The following is a 26,050-nucleotide window of genomic DNA, read 5'->3' on the forward strand; positions in this document are numbered from 1 at the left end:
AAGATTTGAAAACAAGATAACTTGATAAGTGCTGCACTATTATCTAGTGCAATACATATCCTAACTCAATTTAAATAAAAGACTCCAACTAATAATAAGATAAAGCAAAGCATAAACCTAAGGATGCTATATCTTAATTAAAAGACTCTAACTAATGAATCCAGCATGCAAGACTCCTTCTCACTTTCCAATACCTCCTCTCATAACAGGTTTCGTCCTAAAGATCATCAGGCAAACGTGAATGATCAAGCATAACATTAACCATAGCTATTAATGTTCTATTTTTCCTTTCAGTTACGCTATTTTGTTGTGGTGTATAAGGTATATTGTGTTGACATACAATACCATTATAAAAAATTGTCAAAATGTTTGTTAAAATATTTTACACCTTTATCACTTCTTAATGTTTTAGTTTTGCGATCAAGTAGATTTTCCACTTTTGCTTTATAAACCTTAAACTTATCCAAAGCTTCATCTTGAATTCTAAGCAAATAAATGTAGACATATTTTGACAAATCATTTATAAAAGTGATAAAGTATCGCTCACCTCATCTTGTTCATTTACCATTTAAATCACAAACATCATAATGAATTAATTCAAGAGATTTTGAGGAAGATCTATTAACATTTGGAAATCATTTCTAATTAACTTACTTTTAACACAATTTCACACTTGTTTCTATCATCATGTAAATTAGATGACAACAAACCTAATTTAACCATGTGTTGAACTTAATCATAATTAATATAACTTAGAGCATGTTTATGATTGCTTTGGGAAATAGAGTTTTTAAAACTAGAAAAAGCTTTTTAGGAAAACAAAACTTCATTTTTAAGCTTTTTCCAAAAATGCATTTTGATATTTTTTAAAACAAAAAAGTTAAATAAGTACTTTCTGAGTTTTTTAACCAAACTGACCAGCCTTTGTTTGGTACAACTTTTTTATGTATTAAAAGTGCTTTTTAAAACTCCTTAATGCAATTACAAATAGGCTTTTAATTTCACATGCCATATTCGATTGGTTTCATCACTAATTCTTTGACAATTGACAGCTTTTTTCAAAGGTCATGTTGAGACGGGCTTTGCACGAGACAAGACATAAACTTTATGTGACTTTGCATTATGTCTCCCGTCTCCGTTATGATGGGGTTTGAATGAGAGAAGGCCGAGACTTCTCTATAGTTTTGCATCATGTCTCCATCGTGACGTGCTTTGAATAGGAGAAGGCCGAGATTTTTCTGTGACCTTATGTCACATTCCCATCAAGACAGGTTTTGAAGAGAACATCCATAAACCACCCAAACACTCCTTAAGTGATAAAAGTAATTACATGTAGGGTTTGTTTGGTTTGCGTACTAGACCCTTGGAATGGAATAACTATTCCTATGGAATATCCATTATTTTGTTTGGTATTCCTACAAATGGTTATTCCGTGGGAATCACTAATCCCTTACACACAAGAATAGTCATTCCTCTAAAAAATTAGAAGAATAGCTATTCCTGAAAAAATTGACTGAATTTTCCAAAATAATACCCCTATTTTTTTTCTTCTTATTCCAACTTACAAAAATAATAATAATAAAAAAAAACAGAAAAATAAAGTGGGTGACCGACCACCCCAAAAAGAGGCTGGGGTGGCGCTACCACCCCTGGAGTGCAGCATGGTGGTCCCCTAGGCACTCCAAGGGTAGTGTAGCCACCCTCGGCCGCTCTCTGGGTGGCCGACTACCAACTTAGTGGGTGGTTGGCCACCCATTTAATTTTTTATATTTGTTTTGTTTGAATTAAGTTGGAAAAAAAAAAAAGAGTGATGAGATTTTTAGTAATTTTGATTCAATTCCATTTAAAACATGTGTGTTGACAGTGTTGTTATCGAACTATGTAATATGAATAATTATTTTATTCAACTCTCTTCTATTTCTAATAATAACTATTTCATTTCTTAATGGAATATTCATTCCCTAAGCCAAACACCGGTAAGATTGAAAGCCGAATTAAGCTAAAACTTTACATTAGTTTTGACCCTATCGATAAAAGCTTCTGACCTTTTCTCTCAGCAGGCTAAACGCACCGTTTCTCCTCTCTTAGAAGCTTGTGAGGCTGTGCCAGATAAAATCCCAACATTTTCTCTTCTATTTTCCCACCCAGGAAACTGCAAGAAAGAGCAAGAAATTGAGAAAAGAGCCAGAGAGACGAGACCCACATTTTTCATGGTAGAATATGAAACCCCACCTCTCAAATGCCATCGATTCCATTAGACTCCCAAAACCCTTATACCCCTCTAAAACCCTTCTCGCCCACTGCCCACATTTCTTATCCTATCACTCACCTTATAAAACCCATGTTTTTAGAACCAAATTACGCTCCAAGAATCTCTCAGTCCTTTTGGGCAAGCACAGGAAGCTCAGAATTAGTGCTTGTAGCGCTTCAGGTTCCGGTTCGGACTCAGTTGTAGCATCCACAAAGGCAGAGGAAGACGCTGAGCCTACTCAGCTATTCGAGGTTTTGTTATTAAATTTTGTTACCTTTTGAGTTAAGTTGTCATTTGGTTACTGAGAAAATGGACGGAAGGAAAAAAAGAAAGTGAAAAGTGTTTAGTTTTTTTGGCCATTTGCTTTTTCTTGCTTTTATGGGGTTATTGAGTGATGGGAAAATTACTAATACCAAGCTAAGTAGCATTAGCCTTTGTTGAACTGACTGGGTTATGAAATTTAGTGTTTCTTTTTCCTAATAAATTACGTTTACTGCGTTTGTGTCTGATTACGTAACGATGTCTTTGCTTGGTCATCAGTAAAATGGTGTCATTTGGATTGGCAAATTTATGATTCTTTGATAAAATATCCTACGTGAAGGGTGTACAACTGTGCCTATTTATTGAAGCCAATTCGTGATATATGTAAGGTCCAATTTATGATAATGGGTCTTATTGGAGATTCTTTTCTGTAAGTTTATGATTCATTTTTGGGTATACATGTAAAAAATGGCAGGGGTTTGAATGCCATCAAATTCAGTAGTTTAGAGCAGGATGAAGTTTGTTGATCTTTAATATTCCAAGTTTGTTATTAACAATAGTTTGCTAGAGCCTGTGGATTGTCAGAGTTTGTCATGCATAAGGAAATATAAGTTTTAATGCATGTCATCCTCTCTCCAATACTGCAACCTTTTAATGTCTGTAATTTAGGTCCACTGCGCTATGCATGTATCAATGCAAAGGGGATGGCAAAAAATGGGTGAATTATATTCATTTCTTCATTATTAGCTTTTTTGTAACATGCTAATTTAGGGAAAATAATAATTTCAGAATTTGTAGTCCCTGCTATTTCTTAGTTTATAGTGTGAGAAAAATCTTGAGACTCATTTGGCAATATATGCAACTCATTTGGATTTCTCAGTTTCTAAAACTTTTCAGTCTTGGTAATGCTTCAGAAATTGAAGGATGCAGAGAGACAACGGATAAATAAGCTGGAAGAACTTGAGACCAAGGCCAATATGCAGCTTGAGAGACAGCTTGTCATGGCTTCAGATTGGAGCAGGGCCTTGCTGACTATGCGTGGGAAGTTGAAAGGAACAGAGTGGGATCCTGAGAACTCACACAAGATTGACTTTAGTGATTTCTGGAGACTTCTTAACTCTAACAACGTCCAGTTTGTGGAGTATTCAAATTATGGTCAAACAATGTCAGGTTGCAAGTTCTTTCTAAAGTTCATTTATTATTCTTTACATTTAGGGTCCGTTTTGTTTAGCGGTTTTAAAACTTGTGGTTTGAAAAATAGCAATTTCAAGACACAATTAATAAAAATGCGATTTTTAAAAGTGTAGGTAAGCTTTTGATAAAATTGTGGTTTGATCTTTAAAATCGCGATTCGGTCTTTAAAATTTTGCGTTTTTAAAAGTGCACCCCCTTTCATGCGATTTGAAAATGTGGATTTTTTCATGTTTTTAAACCTTCATTTTTTTTCAAATGTAATCCCAAATTGTTTAAAAACACACTTTTGACTTGCAACATCCCAGTGCCAAACAGACTCTTAATCTTAGATTCTTTTGCTGGCCATTTTATGGGGTAATACTTTGCTACATGAGGGCTTTGTTCTTATGGTTGTTGGCTTACAAGGTTTTGCAAGCTTCTCACAGTAGTTAGGTGATTAAATTTGCAAAAGGTCATGATAATTCATGTTATTTTTGGAATCTAGTAGTGGGTCAATGTGGGGGTAAGAGCACAAGAATATCAATTTCCAAATATTATTAGGTAGAAAGCATCTATAGACTGCATTTGTTAGTGTGCATTTGTTCATGTATCTATCTACTCTTTGTAAATATTACCCATATTTGTGAATAATTCATTTGGGTTCATAAATGGTTGTATTGGATGTAGGCATAAGAGAATTACCAAACTCAACTCAACTCTACGCAATTCAACACAACTAAGTGATAATCCCAACTAATAGGGTTAGGTAAAAACCAATTCACTAATAAAAACAAACTGGCAGTGGCCATGGTGAGTAGTTGAATTTTTATACTTGTGTTCAAGAATGTTGTGAATTATTTGCAGAGGGTTTATATAACTATTTGAGGAAGAATGTACCTAAAAAATGCCTCTGGTGATGCTTTCAATAGTTTTGATCTGTGGATTGGGCATGGAGTCTTCCTGATTAAAGAGTTGCTTCAACCAGATGATTGCTGTACAGATGAACTTACTTAGGTAGGATTAACTGGATAAACTTATATTAGAGAAGGTCAGCTGCATACTTGTGCTTTTTAGGTAATTGGTCCAGCTGTTCAATTTGAAGCATGTAAGTCTGACTCTGCACATCAAGTTGTAGTTTGTAGAGAACAACAGGACTCGAAGACGTAGCAACCTATCAATAAATGAACTGTAGCTGGGGTAACAGCTAGAATGAATTAGCAGGTTAAAGTTACGGACAAGACCAAATCATCTGGGAGTACTTAGACTTGTCAAAGAAGGGTTACGTAGTCTTAGGAATAGTGCCATTGATTTGTGAAACTTCAAATTCAACATTAGTCTTTTTCATATAGTTTCCATAAATGCCACCACATCCAAAATTTCATGTTTCCTTTTTTCCTTTTGGTTATTTGATGTGCATGGGACTAGTATGCCTTAAAGTTCTAGTGCCCATGCCAATTTTACTTTCAGAAGTTCAATTGCATTGGCCAAGTGGCACATCTAATCTAAATGTGTGCTCTGAGCAGTTCATTTGTCATTATAGTGTTTTGGCAAGCTCAACCTCTAGAAACATATATGTTATTCTTCTGTCTCTAATGATATCTGTAAATGCCAGCAGATTGCCTAGAACTTAGTTGCCAGTTCATGTGTCATCTTTGTTTCTTTGAAATCCTCCACTGATAATTTACCTGTTTCGACAGTGATTCTACCATACTACAAAGATGGAAAAATGGAAGGAACAGAAGGGAATTCAAAGAAAGATATTGTTTTTCGGCGTCATGTGGTGGACCGTATGCCAATTGACTGTTGGAATGATGTTTGGCACAAGTTGCATCAGCAAATAGTAAATGTTGATGTTTTTAATGTGGACACAGTACCAGCAGAAGTTTACTCAACTGTTGCAACCACGGTCATATGGTCTATGAGGCTTGCCCTATCAATCGCATTGTATCTCTGGATTGATAGCATAATGAGACCAATTTATGCAAGGTTAATACCTTGTGATTTGGGAACTCCTAGCAAAAAAACCAGGCAGCCACTCAGGCGCCGGGCACTTGGATCATTAGGCAAGAGTCGGTAAGTGCAAGTGATTTCTTGGTAACTTGGTTGTTGGATAGTGCTTTTTTTTTTTTTTTTTTTTTCCATATATGAGTAGCTGGTTGATATATTTATTTTTGATAAATAATCGAGATATCATAAAAATTTGTGGAAAATCTGATTGCTCTTATCCAGTCATTATTGCCTGGCCCTTTAGTAGAACTGCTTATGTTTGCTTAGGTTGCTACCTGCTTTGATAGTCTTAGAAAATTTTATGCCTAAGCTTTTAAATGTTTGTATCTTATAGGAATCACAAAATAGATTGGCAAAAATCTGCCATTGGACAGCTTTCACACCTCACTAACTTGATGTTGACAAGGATGCATTGTGCAGCACTGGCTTAGTTGTAGCCTTGTAGGTCCATCCATGGTTTTAAAAGGCTTGCATCAAAAAGTGAAGCCTTGAGGCATACCCTTGGATGTGCAAACTTCTTGAGTTCGTGCTCATTCCATATGTCATGAGGCTTGTTTGATGCTTGTGATGTGCTTTCAAACATGTACTTCTATTTTGAATTTTAGTCACTGCCAAACAGCAGTTATGCAAATGCTAAAGAGGACGGGTGAAGTGTGGTTCCCTATCACATTGACAAGTGTGTAATTGAAGTTGAGGTTTCATTACAATTTTAATCATTTACTTTTATTTTGGGTTCTAATCTTTTTGAAATGGATGTTATGCAAATTCTTAGATGGAGGGTGAACTGTGCTTCTCCATCCCATTTTGAAGATTAGTAAATGAATAGGTAATTATATATATTATATAAAATTTATTTATACATGTATCTGTGTATGGATATGTGTATACATACATGCATACATAGATACATATATGTATAAAAAAGTGTGCTGAACATGCTTCCAGAGCTGCAATGGAAGTGGACTCCTAAAGCACACAATTTATGTTCCTCCCTTTCGGTCCTTTTCCCTTTCCAATAATGCCAAACGGTATTTTTCTTTTCTTTTTTTATCCTTCAAAAACTTTTGATTCCAAAAGCTTTAAGTAAGGCCCCATAACACTACTATTTGATTCATTAATATCATTTCTTAATTGTTTTTATTCTTTTATGAGGTTTATTAATTGTCTTTTACCTGTAAAATTTATTTATGTTTGAGACCTTCACACTATATTTTTCTCTCTTAGCCATGCATAGTAGTTCAATAGAATAATATCTTTAATGTACTCGAGAGTTGTTGAGAAATGTTTATGCATCTTCCTTAGTTACATCTGCACTAATAATTTCAGAGTCATTTGTTTGCTTTGCAGCATCGAATTAGTCACTTAGTTGCAACTGTTTGTCAAAAGCCAAAGCTTTGGACAAAATTGATTGAAAAGTTTCTTTTTGGATGTAGGGGGGGGGGGGGGGGGGGGGGGGGGGGTGTTGGGGTGGTTGTTGTAGTAGTGAATTGGTTAAAATTAGTGTCATATTTTAGGAATTGAAGGAAGAGGTGGCTCAGCAAGACAAATTTTATGCTGGAATATGGTGTAGCCTTGCTGTTTTCGATTACTTTGAAAGATAGGGAGCTGAGATTTATTGTATGTACAGCTTACCATTATGCGTTTCTTTGTATCTTGATTTCTTTGGGATGCTTTGTTACTCTAAACCATGGATCGAAGCCCACAAAAATTCTTGTTGGGATCTCTGGTTCTCTAAAAGTACTTTTTCTTTTAACTGAGAATATAGGTATTGATAAGATGTTGAACATGGAAGTATAACATTCCAGAATTTTTACATCTCTATTGTTGTGTCTTTGCAAACTGGACTTCAAGTTGTTCTACCATTCTTCAAAAAGTTTTTCAGGTTCATGTAGCAAAGGGTATTTCTTTGATAGGTCACTGCCTTTTGTGTGCTGTGTGCATGGAAGTTCTTGCAATTAGATAATGAAAACTTTGCATAAGTATTATTTTTTGTTTGATAAGTGACAACCATACGTGAACGTAATGGAGAAATGATTATTGCAACAGAGCCATGGATCTAACTTTCAACTACCTTTCCACCAGGGCAAAATTTATATCAGCAGAAGAATCTACAGGAGTTACATTTGATGATTTTGCTGGCCAGGAATATATAAAGAGGGAACTGCAGGAGATTGTGCGAATTTTAAAAAATGATGAAGAGTTCCAAGACAAGGGCATTTATAGCCCAAAAGGTGTACTTCTCTATGGACCTCCTGGAACTGGTAAAACTCTGTTGGCTAAAGCTATTGCTGGTGAAGCAGGACTTCCTTTCTTTGCTGCAAATGGCACTGATTTTGTCGAGGTGAGGCCTGATTTTCTTAACATCAAGGGTTTTATAAACTGGACCACCATAGCTCTTCTTGAACAACTATCATAGCCTCAAATAATACAAACTATGTTTGGAAATCTTATTGAAATAAAATCATTTCATTCATATGCCATAGCTTCTTAGTTCATTCCAGGCACAGGTCTTTTCAATAGAATATAGTGGCTGAAAATGTGGAACCATCAGTGTGGATGATCCTATAAGCACGATGCTTGGACTAACTCATAACTGGCAATATGAAAATTCGAAATATTGCAGTAAAGCAGTAATTAACAAAAAACTTTTCACTGTAAAATTTGATTTCGCAGCCAAAAACATGGTCAACAAGAGATCTGAACAGGCAATAAGTAGTTTTAAAATAGTATGAAAATAAGTACATATATACCAATATGTCTGTCATCATAAGTGTATATTTGTCCTATTGAGGATCTTAGAAGCTGACATGAATTGAATTAAAAGTTTAAAAATTATGAAAGTTAACAGGAAACTGCAATTATTCTTTCTTCATTTTCTTAATCTTTTCTCGAATCTGCTAAGCATTTTTGAGCAAACATTGGTATATGATGTTGATTGCAATTTTCACATTCCACCTTGGTGGCATAATTTAAACTTACCTGACAAAAAGTATAACTTGAACTAGATATTGTGGGTTTACTTATTTTGGGAAAATAAATTATATTAAAAAAAAAAAAAACTTATTTTGGGAAAGAACAATGTTTTCCTCTATACTGGGTTGGAGGAATTTCCTCCAATCCAGTCTATTAAATTGACATTTCTCATAAGCGGATGCCTAGACTTTGCTCGAACCATTTTTTCATCCTCCTTGATTGTGGAGGAATTCAGAGCAGTAGAAGATATTTCAAGTTCGAGAATATATGGTTGAAGGCAGAAGGCTTTGTGGACAAAGTGAAACAGTGTTAGTATTATATCATTTACAAGTCTCCCCATGCATCATTTGGGCTCACAAACTTAAAGCCTTGAATGTTGATCTAAAAGTTTGGAATGAGTAGGTGTTTGTGGAGTATCAGAAAAAGAATCTCTTGGTGCAGTAAATGTTCTTGATGGTTTGGAGGAAGAGAGAGGGTTATGTGATGAAGAGAAACAGAGGAAAGACATAGTTAGTGGTGAGTTGGAGAGGGCAACCTTGTTGGAGGAGATACGTTGGAGGCAAAAGGCGAGTGCACGAAGTTTTTCCATCAAGTGGCTAACTTGAATAGGCGAAACATTTTCATCGAATTGCTGTTAGTTAATGGATCAGTGTCTTCTGATCAATCTAAGATCGTGGAACACATTGTGCTTTTCTATAACTATCTAACTTTTGAACAATTTAATTGGCGCCCAAGATGGATGGCCTTGCTTTTTACTTCATTGTTGAGGAGTGTTGTAGTTTGCACAAACAGTTTAAACACAAAAGGTGGATGCTATTCAACTTGTTACTTAGCCTACTAAACACATCTTGTTATATAGGTTTAGGGAAATATAACAATGACCAAAATATCCCCAAACCCTAATGACTCACAAATCCTAATAACTCTTCTAATAAGGAGGAAGCGAATTGGTTAGAGAGAGAGTTTGAGGAATCTGAGGTGTTGGAAATGGTGAAAGATATGAATGGTGATAAGCGCCGAACCCTAACGGTTTTACCATGTCCTTCTTCTAAACATGTTGGAATGTGATTAAATGATATCATGAGTGTTGTCCATGATTTTTCATGCTAGATGTAAGTTTGAAAAAGCATTAATGCTACTTTTATTGTTCTTATTCCGAAATAGCCTGGGACTGTTGATGTTAAAGATTTTAGACCTATCAATCTTTTTTTTTTTTGATAAGTAAAAAAGATGTATTAAAAAAAGCGCAGAGGGGCGCAACCCTAGTACATAGGGGGTATACAAAGGAGCGACTAAGAGGGAGAAAAAGAAGAAGAAAACATAAAAAGAAAGTCAGGGAAGCTGAACACTAAGGGCGTTAGCCAACCAGCAGTCCAAGTAAAAAGGGTGTACAAGAAAAAATGTATAAGGTCGTCAATGTTCCTAGACGAGTCCTCGAAACATTTAGCATTTCTCTCAATCCAAATGTACCACATAAGGCAAACAGGAAACATCTTCCACACAACGGCGCTACGAGAATTGCCTCTCGCCCACCAAGAAGCATACAACCCCCTGATGCTACCAGGCATCACCCAACACAAGCCAAAACGAGCGAAGACAACATTCCACAACATCCCCGCAACCCCACAATGAAGAAAGAGATGGTCGACTGACTCCCCATCCGACTCACACATGCAACAACGATTTATCACAACAATACCTCTCTTCCGAACATTATCCAAGGTTAGAGTCTTCCCAAGCACGGCTGTCCAAGCAAAAAAAGCCACTTTCGAAGGAATCTTGGTGCGCCATAAACTCTTCCAAAGGAAAGGGGAAGGATCTTTAGAGGCAAGGATCCTATAGTAAGATCTAACCTCAAATTTTCCTTTACGTGAAGAGATTTTAGACCTATCAATCTTGTTAGTGGATTTATAGGATTATTGCCCAAGTCCTAGCCAATAGATTGAAAAGGGTTGTAAACAAGATTATTTCAAAGCCTTAGAATGCGTTTGTCAATGGTAGGCAAATTCTAGATGCCATCCTCATTGCTAATGAATGCTTGGATAGTAGGATAAGATCTGGTTTTCCTGGTGTACTTTGCAAACTCGAAATCGAGAAGTTTTATAATCATGTCAATTGGGAGTTTCTTTTGTAATTGTTGAGGAGATGTGGTTTTAGGGAGAAATTGTGTAATTGGATAACGCATAAAATTTTTTTGGCGCGCTTTTTGTTTTGGTGAATGGTACCCCTTTTGGTTTCTTGGTTTGAGACAAGGAGATTGTAACGTCTCAATAAATTAATTAACTGGTAATTAATTTCACGATTCTCTTTCCTGTTACTTATCAAATAAATAAGACTAGGGGATCTTAAGACCCTCATTAGAGAGCCAACAGGAGAAGATTTTATCATTTGCATAGTAAGATAGCCAATTCTACAATTCCATAAATGAATAACAACCATAGCATGCTAAAAACATCATAACATAACTAAACATAATAATCCAGTGTCTTTGTCTAAGACCGGTCATCAAGTATGAATATATAAATATTACAAGCCAAGTCTTAGAAACTTCCAAATAGATTAAGTCTAAACTTACTAGCTCAAAATGTTTTTTTTTTTTGATAAGTAATGTTGTATATACCAAAAAGAGTAGAGGGGCGCATCCCAAGTACACATGACGTATACGAGAGAACGCCTAAGAAGAAGACGTAAAAAGAACAAGAAAATCGGAAATGTTAATCACTAAAGGAGCTAAATAAGTAGCTGTCCAAGTGAACAGGGAGAAGAAAAAAAAAAGACTTAAGCTCCTCCAAAGACCTTTCAAGATCCTCAAAACATCTCGCATTTCTTTTCCTCCACAAACACCACAAAAGGCAAAGAGGGACCGTCTTCCACACTGTAGCACTCCGAGAATCACCTCCCGTCCACCAACAGGCAAACAGATCCACCACCCTATTAGACATAACCCAATTCAATCCAAAACGGCTGAAAATAGCATACCATAGTGCCCTGAAAATAGCAAAACTAGCCCAAAATGTTAAATAATAAATGTCATCATAAGTTAGATCGTGATCCTGAATAACATCAAAGACATGTTCATAATTGATTGTATCCTTATAATCCTTGCATTGAATATGGTATACCAATAACAGCAACTCTATGAATTCGTTTGCCTTTCCCATCTTACTGGACATCAAGAAATTTGACAAATCCGGGTCCAACTCCGCAAAGATCAACTTGGCTAGGTCCTTCAAAGCCTTCGGGAACAATGGTTCCTTCTTCCTCAATTCCAACATCACAATAAAAACCAACTATAAAACAATTCATGTTTTACAAGTAGAAAAGATAAATTGTAAGTTCACGACTTAGCGTGTAAGAATACACGGGGGAAACATGTTATTATATGGTGAACTCAATTGTTTCGAAAAAAATTTATAAATCACAGGTAGTAATATAAACTGAAGTCCTCTGTTAAATGACAAGAATATCATGATTATTCATTATAAATGTAGTATATGATATTTAAAGAGAATATGTCGTATACAAAAATGGAGTTCACATCATTCTAAAATGTATTTCATGTGAATTAGTAAGAATCTTAATAAGAAGTATCCATGTGAGTTTTATTCATCTTGGTCGTATGAAATCTTTAGTAATCCTCTTGGTTTTAACCAACCTCGAAATCTGTGAAATGGTTTATTATAAGCCTCTAAGCTTGAAATACCCTTAAACCTAATTTTTAGGCAAAATAGTCTTTTAATCCGAGCATAATCATTTGATTCGAGCATCGATCGATTGATGCTCGTGTCGATCATTCGATGGTCTGGCATAATACCTATTTTTTTGAAAAGTCCTACTGCACCCATTCTAACACGACTTGAGGCCCTAGTATAACCTCTATCACGGTCGTAAACATAAATCCAACCTTCATACAGGTCAAAGTATAACCATATTCATCATACATCTCACTCATCATTAAATCTACTGAAAAACAATATCAAGACAAATAGATCTACATTTATTCTCTTAATAAATAAGTTCATCATGAAGAGATAACGAGATATCACGTGCTTATAGAAAACTATTATCTACCTAGTTATTAACTAACATCAAACCTATAATAATCATATTATAAACTTAAAACTACTAATCCATATGTAAACTACGATTTTATAACCAAAAAAGTAGTTAATCCATAAAGAAAACATGCTTATAAAATAATGGAGAAAATATTAGAATAGGCGGTTACCTTTCTTGAAGGTAAAATTCAAGATTCACCTTCTCTTTCCTCTCACTCTCTTTCACGCTCTCTAAGGTTTTCTAGAGGATGCATTTATAGCTGTCCCATGCATGTACAAAAGGCTGAGGTGTCCAATTTTTATTGCATGTAACAACCATCCATCGTTCATTAGCATCGATTGTTTGATCCTCGCAGAAATTCTCTATAGTCCAAAAATCCAACTTTCTCTCACTTAGGTTCTTAGAACCAACCCTAACATACTTAGGCAATAATTAGAGCATACTTGACTCTAATTAAAATCGGGGTGTTATAGAGATCCTCTATGTCCTATGCTCTTTGTCATTATTATGGAGGCTCTTAGTAAAATGATTTCTGCTACTGTTAATGGGGGCCTTCTTTAATGCTTTTTTGAGGGGCTAGGAATTTTGATGTGTGTTATATCTCTCATCTCCTATTTGCAGATGGCACTTTGATTTTCTGCGGGGCTAACCCAAATCACATTCGTTGTTTGCGTGCCTTATTCTTTTGCTTTGAAGCTGTATTTGATTTGAAAGTTAATCTGGCCAAATTAGAGTTGGTTCTTGTGGATAATGTCCATAATGTTGATGGGTTGGCTTGTGTTTTGGGTTGTGGGGTGTCTTCTTTGTCTTTGAAGTATCTTGGCCTTCCTTTGGGAGCTTCTTTTAAGGCCAAGTTGATATGGATGGTGTTATTGAGAAGATTGAGTGCCGTTTGGCAGGGTGGAAAAGGATGTTCTTGTTTAGGGTTGAAGGATTACTTTAATCAAAAGTACCCTCTCCAATTTACCCACATAGTTTCTGTCTCTCTTTCCCCTTCATGCCGGTGTTGCCAATTGCATAGAAAAGCTACAACGAGATTTCTTGTGGAGTATACTAGGGGATGAGTTCAAATTTCACCTTGTTAGTTAGTCCAAAGTTTGTTTCCTGATTTCTAAGGGAGGGTTGGGAGTCCAAAACTTGCTTTTGTCTGGCCATGCAAAAGTGGCTTTGGTGCTTTTATGCATGAGAGAGATTCCTTATAGAGAAGCGTAGTGGCCACTAAGTATTTTCGTTTCTTGGGGGGGGGGGGGGGGGGGGTTCTAATGAGGTTTATGGGTCTGAGGTGGGTGATGGTTCCAAGATAGATTCTGGCATGACTTGTGGTGTAGAGATTAGAAACTCTAGGAATCTTTTCCCGTTTTTTAAGTATTGCCCACGCAAAAGATGCTTCAGTAGCAGATTGCGTGGAGTTATCTAGTGGTTCTCTTTAGTGGAATATAAGCTTTACTAGGGTGGATCGTGATTGGAAAGTTGATGTCTTTACTTTGTTTTTTCATTTGTTGTATTCTCTTAAATTGTGACAGGGAGGTGAAGACAAGCTACGTGAGCTCCTTCCAAGAGAGAGATGTTTGATGTAAGATCTTTCTATAATGTCCTTGTACCTCATGAGAGCGCCCCTTTCATTTGGAAGATTATTTGGTGGCATAAGGTTCCTTTGAGAGTGGCATATTTTGCTGGGACATCTGCCTTAGGGAAAATTCTAACTATGGATAACCTAAGGAAATAAAGTGTCAATGTGGTTGATTGATGTTGTATGTGCAAAAGAAGTGGGGAGACTTTGGATCATCTTCTTCTCCATTGCGAGACCACAAATGCTTTGAGGAGTGCTATCTTTAATCGCCTTGGATTAGTTTGGGTTATGCTTAGAAGAGTAGAAGACATTTTTGCCTGTTGAAGAGGGGTGAGAGGTAGTCCTTAGAATGTAGTGGTGTGGAAGTTGGTTCCTGCCTACCTTTTGTGTTGTGTTTGAAGGGAAAGAAATTATAGATATTTTGAAGATTGTGAGAGGACAGTAGTAGATCTAAAGTATTTCTTTTTCAAAACCCATTTCCTCTGAACAATTGCATTAGATTTTTATATGCCTATTTTTCATGATTTTCTCAACTTGTTTTCTCTTCCTAGTTAGGTGTTTCTCTTGTATACTAATTGTGTATTTGGGTTACACCTTTTGCGCTTTCAATAATCTTTCGTTCACTTATGAAAAAAAAAAAAAATTGACATGTATTCAAAATGCATGGAGAATCACACACTCCATGAAAAATGCATGTCATTTTACTTCTTTTTTTTTTTTTTTTTTTTTTTGATAACGTAGGAGAACTTTACTCAGATCATTTTACTTATAAAAGTCCTAAATGATGAAATGGACCAAATAAAACTTGAAAAAGGGAAAAACTGTGTGGGACTTGGTGGCAGAGGTCGTAGCTGCCTGACTGATGAATACCAGCCACCATGGTTGATCCAGCAGGCCAATGATTTTGTACAGTTTTTGAAAAGGAACTGTTACTGAGGATTATCAGATCATTTTAGGGACTGTTTCACAGTCGAACCAGTCTGATCAGCTGGTCTGGTCCATTTCTAAAACACTAGGCATACACTTTTGAGTCTCATCTTAAGTTGTTAGTCTGCAATGCTCCAAAATATATCCTATGTTGCTTTGATTGGTTAATATTCTTTCTCAATTAAACATAGTTTGTCTTCCGCCATTGTTAGATTTTGCTTCAGTCTTCTGTATATTATTGCCATCCTTAGAGCCTTCACGTAAACCATTTGGCCGGCCACATTGCAACAGTCATCTCATTCTCTCTCTGTTGTTTTTTTGTTGGATGGTCAATGAAATGATTTGTTTAGGTATATCTCTGTATTTACCTACTTGGATACTAACTGCTCTTATTAATATTATTTTGGTTCGAGTTATTTTGGACTATTGGAATTTAAAGGAGAGTATGCTGACTGAATAGTTTTTCCAGATGTTTGTAGGTGTGGCAGCATCTCGTGTTAAGGATCTTTTTGCTAGTGCCAGATCATTTGCACCTTCCATTATTTTTATTGATGAGATAGATGCTATTGGTAGCAAGCGTGGTGGGCCTGACATTGGTGGGGTAAGATAATTTAACTCCATGATTTATAAAATTATGTACTTTAAGTACATGGTTACTGATATCATGACTTTGTGCTTGATTTTTCTTCCATGTTTTATATCAATGCTGAAACAATTAAACTAAATGGTGACTTGCTTCTGTGAATATATTTTCTTTACATTTTTATTTTATATGCATAATCTTCTCTGTTCTTGCAATTGTGGGGGAATGGTTGGGCTTGAGACATGTTTATTATTGAAAATGGTATTGTAACATTTTTGACAGTTAATCTTTGGGCCCTTGGAGGGCCTGATATACATCCGCAATATGTAATGTACTGAATTTTATACCGTATAAATATGCTTTTAACAGTTGATATCTAGGCCTATGGATGGCCTGGTCCACATTTGCAATAGATATAATTTTCTAATGTGTAATTGCTTTATATATAGGGTGGTGCAGAAAGGGAGCAAGGTCTGCTTCAAATACTGACTGAATTGGATGGATTTAAAGTTTCCACATCACAGGTATGCTTTTATCTTCTACTGGGATGGAAAGTAGAGACTATCTGGTTTGACTGCCATACTTGGCCTTTCCAGGTGCTGATCATAGGCGCAACAAATAGACTGGATATTCTTGATCCTGCTCTCCTGAGGAAGGGTCGTTTTGACAAGATCATAAGAGTTGGTTTGCCATCAAAAGATGGTAGATTGGCCATATTAAAGGTATTTTGCTTCACGTGTTTATCATTATCCCATTCCTTGCTGCTTTGCTTACCTGTTTCCCATGGCTAAAGCAAAGAATACAGCTGTTGCAAAAACCGGAATTTTAAACACAAAAGAAAAACAAAAGGAGAAAATCATTCTAGCTTTCTTTAGGTTTTATAGGAGTGTTGTCAATTCCATCCCATAACTGTCTGTACCAGCCAGTTTTAAACTGTTTCTAAGAAAACTAGCTAAGATTTCCTTGTATCAGCAATGCCTCGTTTATATCTTAAACTCTATTCTATATATGTGAGCTTGTAAATATAAATAAGTGAAGAATAAAATTGATAAATAAAAAGCATACGATCAAAAAGCCTTGATCTATGAGGATGACTTGATAAATTTTCTTGTTTTATATATTTGAAAGAGTTAACTTTTATACTTATCAAAAAACGAGTTATCTTTTATGAGTGTAATTTTACCGCTGGTTTAATTTATTTTTTGTATGTAATAGTTTAACAAATAAGAATATTTTATGCTGTCAAACTGGAATGTTTCACTAGAATGGTCCGGTGCCCAGTATATCACAAGCCAATAGATAAATCAAGATGCTGTCTGGTACAGTATTGACAACATTGTCTCAAAGTCCTTTGTGGAAATTTAATTTTTCTAATCTTTGTTTGTGTGAAACAGGTGCATGCTAGAAATAAGTATTTTAATTCCGAGGAAGAAAAGGAGGCTCTCCTTCAGGAAATTGCGGAGCTTACAGAAGATTTTACTGGGGCAGAGTTGCAGAATATACTGTAATTAATTGTTACTCCACTTATCATTTGTCAACTCAACATCAGAAGTTAGAGCCTGACGCTTTCTTCCATTGAATGACAGGAATGAAGCTGGAATTTTGACTGCCCGGAAGGATTTGGACAACATTGGACGAGAAGAGCTGCTAGAGGCTTTGAAAAGGGTCTGTTGTGTGCCTTTCCTTCCCTCTTTTTAGTACTGGGAATTAAGCCCTTTTCCTTACATGTGTAGTTAGTGTTGAGTTTGGCATAATGCATTCTCATTTTCAGTCCACTGTATATTGAACAATTTGCAGCAAAAGGGCACATTTGAAACTGGCCAAGAAGATAGTAAAGAAATTCCAGATGAATTAAAACTGAGATTGGCATACAGAGAAGCAGCAGTTGCCGTTCTTGCATGCTATTTCCCAGATCCCTACCGCCCTTTCAGCAAGGTCAATTGTCATGTTATCTCATTTGGTTCAACGTATTTTCCTGACCTGGAAACATGTTAAACTCATGCTTGTACATAGCTTTTGCAGACTGATATAAATTCCATCCGTAGCCAGCCAAATATGCAGTATACTGAAAATCCAGGAAGAGTTTTCTCCAGAAAGTCAGATTATGTGAACTCAATTGTGCGTGCATGTGCTCGTAAGTTATGAAAGTTTTCTAAATAATCTTTGATAGCTTCCTGGAGCTTTTGTTTTTCTTGCGCATTATTTCTGTGTTTTTGTTTAGAATCTGATGCATGCTTTTCACTTTTATGTAATAGAATAGATGTAGTCCCTGGAGAATCTTTAGCTGAGTTCGAAGAAGATTGAACTTGTATTGGACAGATAAATCCATTCATTTAAACTTTGTTTCCAGAAGCTATATAAATCTTTGGCAATTTGTTGATTGTCAATTTCCTGCATGAAATGTCCCTTTTCGGTTTCAATGCATTTGAGGCTTTCAAATACGGTAGTTGTAATTGGGTGATAATGGTTGGGTTGGATTTGGTTGTTTAGGATAATGCATCAGAATACCGAGTCAATTGTTTTTGGATGCTCCATATAGCTCAGTTGTGTTTTATTTATTCTCATTATAATTCACATTCATTGTTATGTAACTCTGAGCTTAACACCCCCTGTTGACTATGCCTGGATTGATAAGCCAAGGGGAGGTTCTTTAACTTCAAAGTATGGTACAAAGTCTCCTGATTGGTACCATACTGAAAACATTTTACCATTGAGATTGGAAGAAGCTTTAGCTTCATGATTGATGATTGAGTATGTATTGGTTTACTAATGGGTCCAGCAGATTTATGGCACCTGTTGTTAAAGTAATGATTATGTGATTAAATTTACCGCTTTCTAAAAGTTTAAGTTTTTGGGATAACTTGTAATTTAACATGGTATCAGAGCCAAAGGTCCTGACATCGAACCTTGACTTCATCAAATCACTCCTTATTTAAAATTAAATATTTCACGTGTTGGACCTCGCCTATTAAAAAAGGGAGTTTGAGCCCACAAGTGAGGGAGATTGTTAAAGAAATAATTAAGTGATTAAATTTACCTTTTCGTAAAAGCTTAAGCTTTTCGGATAACTGGTAGTTTAACACTTGTATTCTGTACTTAGGAGGAAAGAATTGTGACATTATGTCTGTTATTGCATAATGTGCAGAAAAAGTAACCTCGTGTCCAGTTCATTTTGTGGCTTCCTTTGATGGTTAGCTGTAAGATCATAGTCTTATCAAGTATTTCTATGTGATTTAACCAATCCTGATTAGTGAGGAATGGTGCTTTGCCGGATATGTTACGTATATGTTTATTTCTATTTTGTTTCTGGTAAATGTGATTATGTCTCACTGTTGTCCCAATTTGTAGCAAGAGTCATTGAGGAGGAGATGTTTGGGGTTGATAACATGTGCTGGATCGCTTCAAAGGCTACATTAGAAGCTTCAAAGCTTGCAGAATTCTTGGTTCTGCAGACAGGAATGACAGCATTTGGGAAGGCATACTACAGGAAGCAAGGTGATCTTGTGCCAAATGTACGTTTGAGGAATCTGGCTCATAAAGCTCCAATTTTATATGTATTAATTTTGAAGAAGAGATTTTCTGCACTGCTTGTATATAGTTCTGTAACTTGTAATTATGATAACAGCTTGCAGCCAAGCTTGAAGCACTTAGAGACGAATACATGCGTTATGCCGTGGACAAATGCTCATCAGTATTGAGAGAATACCATTCAGCAGTAGAGAGAATCACAGGTCATGTTAATTTTGATTCATTTAGTTATTAAATTGAGCAATCCCTTGCATGTGGTTGTCAGTTGAACTTTGGTCATCTTAGTTGTTAAGCTTAAATGTTCGAGTGAAATTTCAATTTGGTGTTATAAATTCACATCATAAAACAATTTGCAGTTTACATACAGTTGATATTGACAGGCTGCACACTTGTGCAGATATTTTACTTGATAAGGGAGAGATAACAGCTGCAGAAATTTGGGACATATATAATAAGGCTCCACGAATACAGCAGGTATTTCTTGAATTTAGGAAAAGATTAATGACTTCCCTTTAGGTACGGTGGTTGCTATTGCATCTAAGTAAAATTTCTGTCTATTATATGCGGTGTATTTTCAGTTCTTGACACGGGAATTTATTAGAAAAGTACACCCCCCCCCCCCCCCCCCCCTCTCTTAAACTAACACTCAATTTGCAATGTCCTCCCCCCAAGCTAAAGATTGCATCAAGACAAATTCTGTGTGTGTGTTTACTCTTATGAAACAGAGTGTAAGAGTTTCTCCTACTTACAATTTCCAAAGAAAAACCAGTCTTTCTCCTCTTGTGGTGTTCAATGCACATTACTTACCAAAAAGGGGAAAAAAAAAAAAAAAAATTTCTTCAAGGCATGAAGACAAGTCTAGGCAATCATCCTTACCTGCACCTTCCCTACCTGTTTTCTGATCATTTTTCATGTCATGTGCAATAAGAATTCATAAAATCGTACTTTAGTTCCTCCTTTCTTGTTTATTTTTCCATGAACTTTTATTTACTTATCAAAAAAATTATTGAAAGGATGCCAAGGGAGCAAAATCCAAGTGCACAAAAAGTACAGGACCTCAAACACATCAAAGCAAGAGCAGAAAGCATGTTTGATGAAATTAACTATACTGTACTTTCACAAAAATAAAGTCTAATTTTTTTACTTGTAGTCTTGTTTTGTATAACAAAATGACAAAATGAGTAATCACATGGAAAAGTTACGGAGTGGATTATAAAGAAATAGAGGTCATTTCCATTTATAGGTATAAAGAAAATAAAATTGTTGCCCGCAATTCCCAGTTCCAGGTTTTGGAAGATTTATTATTAAGGGATTAATGTCATTGGTGATGATTGTATAATGAATGCGGCAGTGGCAGGGAATAACCTAAATTCTTAAATTGCCTAAACCTGCACTAGTTTTCATTGGGTTGGGTTACTGTAGCATAAAGCATCAGGTTCCTCACCTGCAGGCAACTGGCCTAACTTCCCAGAAAAAAAGAAAGAAATGAGAAAGCTTTCATGAATGTGGCAGACTTTCATAGAGGAATGATGTCATGCTTAGAAGTGATCAATAACCTCAAACTTTGCAAGTCATTTTTTTAATAAGCAAGACGAAGCCAATAGTTTGGGTAAAAAACTTGCTGGTGGAGGTTCTGGTTCTTAGAATGGAATTTGATTGGACTGATAAAGCATAAAAATAGAAGGTGGGAGAGCTGGGAAATAATTAAGAAAAAAGAGAGAGGTAAGAATGAGAGACACACTAGAAAATGACCGATTTCAATCTGATATATGTCATGCCCTCCAATTTAGTTTCATAGATATTTATGTTTTCTGAGACCTTATCTAGACCTTAATCTGTAGATATCCCTATGATGTGGTCTTCATTGTTTTGCAACTATTAGGCCTAAAACAATTTGGAGTAATGTTAGTTGGTTTTGGTGACATAAGGAGTTTTAATCTGTTGGCTTCAAATCGACATTGTGAGGAGGGAGGCCAGTCTTATTCTCTTGGGAGTATATGTGACCCCAGTTCAAAGCTTAGGTGATGTAAGGAGTTGGTTACTTAACAATGTGAAGGCTGGTTGGCTTTGTCAGACAATGTATGTTCTACTATTTTGGTGATTTTTTTACAGTTTCCGTACTATGGTCTTTACATAGTTTTGATTGTAGAGGTACACTGTGGAAGGCAGCTGGAATTTTGTAGAAGTAGGGATCAGTTTACTTAAGTGAGAGGGTGGCCTGGTTGTGGGATTTGGAAAGACATTTTGTGAGGTCTGGGGAATTGATTATGAGCATTGACTTTTTGGGAACATCTAGGGTTTGTTTCTATTCTGTAGACTCTTTTGCATAACATGATTTTTTGACATGTAATTCAAATCCATTAAAAGAACAGAGGGTCACAAACCTAATACACATGATGTATACAAGAGAATCCCTAATGTATAGAAAAAGAAGAACAAAACTCCAAAAACTCAAATAAATTAGATACGGGCAAGCTATTGAACGCTACTATCCATGTGTAAAAGGATTGGAACAACATCTTTAACTCTAAGATCTCGCTCTCACAATCTTTAAAGCTTCTTGTGTTCTGCTCTCTCTAAATACATCACATTAAATACAAAAGAGCTAACCTCAACACTTCCAAAGCAATACGATGTCCCAATTGTCCTCTCTAACTCACCAACAATTCTCTTACTCATGTAACACCGAACAACTAGAAAAGTGAACTCGATATTCTCTTGCAATCTCACAATGAAGAAGGAGGTAATCAATGGATTTCCCACTTTTCTTACACATATAGCACCAATCCACTATAGCAACATTCCTTTTTCGTAAATTATTCAAAGTCAAGATTTTCCCCAAAGCTGTAACTTTCCAAATATTCTTTTAAAGAAAATGGGAACTTATAGTAGATAACACATGATAGTAAGACTTCACTTCCAACAATTTCCTTCCAGAAGGAATCTAGCAAATTTTATCCTCACTTCCTTACCATACTCTTTGAGAATACAACAACTTAAAGAAAGCAGAGACCACTTCCACCTTCCAATCATGCACAGGTCTTGTAAAGAAAATATTTCCAATGGATATTTCCATTCCGAAACTGTATATGATCTACCACCCTCCCATCCTTACAACGTGGGATACAAAATGATTCCAGATAAGAAAACTTCAAAGGCTGCTTCTCATACCATAAATCATGCCAAAACTGCACTGTAGATCCATCTTCCACCTTATGCCTAACAAATGATATAAGATGGAGGGGTAAGTCTGTTGCATTAGGATCCTAGGATTTTTAAAACTCTCCAGTTTTTGGGGGAACTTCTATTATTGGGTTTTTCCTATAGCATCTCATGGTCAAGGCTAGCATATTATTAATGTGAAAAGAATAACAATAACCATTTCTTTTTTGTAGAATTTTTTTCTCTTTAAAATTCAGGTATAATTCATGGTTTGATAGTCGGTGACTAGTATCAGGTAGTGAGTGAAATTTGGATATTTGTTTTTTTGGTGGAAAAAGTTAAGGATAACAACCATGATTTCAACCTAAATTAGAGACATACGCACAAAAATTATATTTTTTTAAGTACATCTTCTTAAGATCATGCATAAATGACATTGCATTGAGGACCATACCTATCCCTAAACACTTGACCCAGCCACCTAGAGGACCATTATTCCCTCCTTAATCCACCAGGTTACAAGGTTATAGGCAGATATTCATCAAATGACATGATTGTAGTTCTTTTCAGATTAGGGCAATGATATTACCCAGAGCAATGATTGTTGCTTCCATTTGCATATTGATTCTTTAGGACTACTGTGGAAGCATCTGCAATAGTTGCTATGGCCATAATGCATATTATATTTTCTTTCTGTGTGAAGTGATGTGAAAGTTCTGAGGCCATAACCCCTTTTCTCCGTATTCAGCCAGCTGTAAATCAGGTTGATGAATATGGCGCCCTAATTTATGCTGGGCGATGGGGAATCCATGGGATTACACTTCCTGGAAGGGTTACATTTTCACCTGGAAATGTTGGATTTTCAACCTTTGGTGCACCCCGCCCAATGGAGGTATGTGAAAAAAGTATTACGGTTGAGCTCTGCTATGCCTTCATACTTCATCATACTGCAAAGTAATTCTTTCTTTCCTACTCTTTTGCACAGACCCAAATCATAAGTGATGAAACTTGGAAGCTAATAGATGGTATATGGGATAAAAGGGTTGAGGAAATAAGAACTGAAGCTTCAATGGATGTCGAAGAAGACAAAGAAAAACCACAACTTTTAATGGCCAGCCATTTCCTCTGAAGGTACATCATGTTTTTCTTCCTGGTTTGTATACAGCTTCTTCTCATGCAAATTTTACTTTTGTTAATCATTATACCCCTTCTCAATTATCTTGTTTTCCTCCCTGGGGTGTCCCAAATCTCTACTTTCTAAAAGTGGAACTTCTATATTACCTCTATTTTCTCTTAGAAGGTAAACAAAATTTTTATTAAAAATTGTGCCACTCAAATGAAGTAAAAGATATTTTACAAAAATCACTATATTTTGACGTCTTTATTGATAAACGAGTCATTTCTAACCAAAAAATAAATTGGACGGAGGAAGTATTATTATTTTTTATTTTTTAAAGAGGGGAGGGGTGCAATACCACATTTTTATTTTTGAGTTACTCTGAAGGCATGGGGCAGCTACCACCTGCTAGAGCGTAATAGAGCCTGAGAGTCTTTTTCCTTAAGAGGATATGTAAAAGAAAAAAAAAAAGATAAAGCTTCTTCCTCACTTTTATAGATCTTAATCATCAGAGTAATGCATGAACCCTATATCATGCCTGGCATATAAAGGAAAGTCGAGTTGCAATGTCTAGGTACCTTCATTCTTTTGTGTAATATCCTCCTCTTTACTATTTTTTCAACCTTGACTACGTCCATTCACACTTTGTGCCTATTCCACCATACAATGGAGCTTTATTTTGCCAAAATACTCTTAGGCCAGCCTTCTGAAGCTCTTTTTGAACTACCTCCAAGAAATTTGCGGGTATGTTTGCTAACGTTTTTTAGAACAGTTTTTCGTTTTTAAGAACACAATCGGAAAGCATAAATCTTTGGTAAAGTGTTCAAGCACACAGTTTTCAGAAACTCTTTCCCAAGAAGCGTTTTCTCCTATGAGAAGTGTGTGAGAAGTCTTGTTGTCTGCTAATTTTTTGACCATTTAAAGAACACTGTAACCCCTTGTTCTCTTTGCAAACTTTAGTCTATAAGATTAGCCATTGTCTAACCTGTATGGCCCGGTGGCTGGGTAATCTAGTCACAATGCCCAGCCACCGCGGTGTTACTGAGAGCCACCATGGCTGGATTACCTAGTCACCGTAGTTGGGCGTGATTGGGGCTATTTTTTTTTAATATTTTATTCAATATTCTTTTATTTTTTTTCCTCTTGTATTTATTTCCTTTTTACCAATTATTTCAATTTTTTATTGGAGGTATTACTATCATAATAGGGTAAAGTACAAATGGCTCTTGTATCATATTGGCCCTATATGCCCACAATGGTTTTTCACCATTACACGCCTACACTTTTAGAATATATACCAAACCAGTTTTCAACCCCAATAACCAAAACTTTTTTTTTTTTTTTTTTTTTAATTCAAAAATAAAAAACACTTTTTTGAACAAAAAAAAAAACGGGAGTTTCTTTCAAATTGAAAGCAGTTGTTGCACAATGCTTTAAGATTTTTAAATATGTTGGAATATAACTATGCCTTGGATTTATTGCTTGCTTTGGATAGGGTCAGTTGGTGATTTCAAAGGCTATAGCATAGGTTCCCAGCTTCTGCTGTGATCAGGGGGTGACCAGCCTACATCACTCCAATTGGGAGAGTATGTTATAATTTGAGGTAGTTGGGACTGCGTTTCCTCATCCTTTCTTTTCCTTTAATTCTTATTTTTTAACCCCTTACTGGTATCTCTAGTTTAAGCTAATGACAAGCTTTTGTATACTAAGGGTACGTTTGGTACGCAGAATGTCTATTCCGTTAGGCAAAAAAAGAGAAGCTTTTATTAAGAATGCAAGGTGGAATATAAATATTCAATTTTCTATGGAATAGCCATTCCGTGTAGCAAACGTACCCTATGATTTCTGAGCTTATAATTATGTCTTTACTGTTGATGGGCAGTGTTTGGCTGGTGTTTTTTGTTATTCAACGAGGGTATGCCAGACCTGAGAGAAGGGCTTGAAGTTTGATTCATCCTCAAGGATTCGAGCTGGAGTCCACTGTTGTTCACTCTCGTTATAACTCTACGATCCTGTGAGCTATGAGAGAGTTTTAAAAGGGTGAACAAGAATTTCAATATTTTGGCTGACGAGTTTGAAGCGAACAAGTTTATAGATGAGATATCAAAGGAAAACATCTATTTCAGCAACTAGTATTTAAGTAGTCGCTTTTTTGTATTTTTCTTTTTTCTTTCTAATCTCTTTATGTAAATTTTGGTGTTAGAGCATTCCAATTGAGCTCTTTATATTTGATTTTTCTTTAAAAAATTGAAAAAAAAAAACTCACAAAAAGAGTCATTTAACAAGGAGTAGTGATAATTATAATACCAGTGTGAGTGAACAGTCACTCACGCTGGTGTATTATAATATTATTATATTATTAAAAAAAATTTGAACATAATATTATGAAAATAATATTATAAAATACCATCGTGAGTGACTGTTCACTCACGCTGGTGT

General features: G+C 35.8%; 1 protein-coding gene across 2 annotated transcripts; it reads left to right on the forward strand.

Moving 5' to 3' along the window:
• Nucleotides 1–2,089: 2,089 nt before the first annotated feature.
• On the forward strand, nt 2,090–25,841 carry EMB3144 (AAA-type ATPase family protein). Of its 2 annotated transcripts, XM_059576973.2 has the most exons (18): nt 2,093–2,502; nt 3,427–3,682; nt 5,383–5,758; nt 7,775–8,033; nt 15,691–15,822; nt 16,254–16,328; nt 16,401–16,526; nt 17,199–17,308; nt 17,391–17,469; nt 17,602–17,739; nt 17,827–17,938; nt 19,153–19,316; nt 19,430–19,535; nt 19,730–19,806; nt 23,243–23,386; nt 23,480–23,625; nt 25,107–25,214; nt 25,494–25,841. In XM_059576973.2, the coding sequence occupies exons 1-16, from the start codon at nt 2,221–2,223 to the stop codon at nt 23,621–23,623; spliced, it is 2,580 nt and encodes an 859-aa protein (XP_059432956.2). In that variant the 5' UTR covers nt 2,093–2,220; the 3' UTR covers nt 23,624–23,625; nt 25,107–25,214; nt 25,494–25,841. The 2 variants fall into 2 exon arrangements, with proteins under 2 accessions (XP_059432957.2, XP_059432956.2); XM_059576974.2 differs by lacking the exons at nt 23,480–23,625; nt 25,107–25,214; nt 25,494–25,841 and having other exon boundaries at nt 2,090–2,502; nt 23,198–23,285.
• Nucleotides 25,842–26,050: the final 209 nt, after the last annotated feature.

The sequence above is a fragment of the Corylus avellana genome, chromosome 11 (genome assembly GCF_965113065.1).
Source record: "Corylus avellana chromosome 11, dhCorAvel1.hap1.2, whole genome shotgun sequence".
Lineage (NCBI taxonomy): Eukaryota > Viridiplantae > Streptophyta > Magnoliopsida > Fagales > Betulaceae > Corylus > Corylus avellana.

Excerpts from the sequence above, each read along its gene's own strand:
- EMB3144 (XM_059576973.2), top strand. The coding sequence starts at position 2,221 with ATGAAACCCCACCTCTCAAATGCCATCGATTCCATTAGACTCCCAAAA. Across the intron at positions 17,309-17,390 it reads GCAGAGTTGCAGAATATACT|GAATGAAGCTGGAATTTTGA; the intron begins GTAATTAATTGT and ends ATTGAATGACAG. Across the intron at positions 17,470-17,601 it reads TGCTAGAGGCTTTGAAAAGG|CAAAAGGGCACATTTGAAAC; the intron begins GTCTGTTGTGTG and ends AACAATTTGCAG.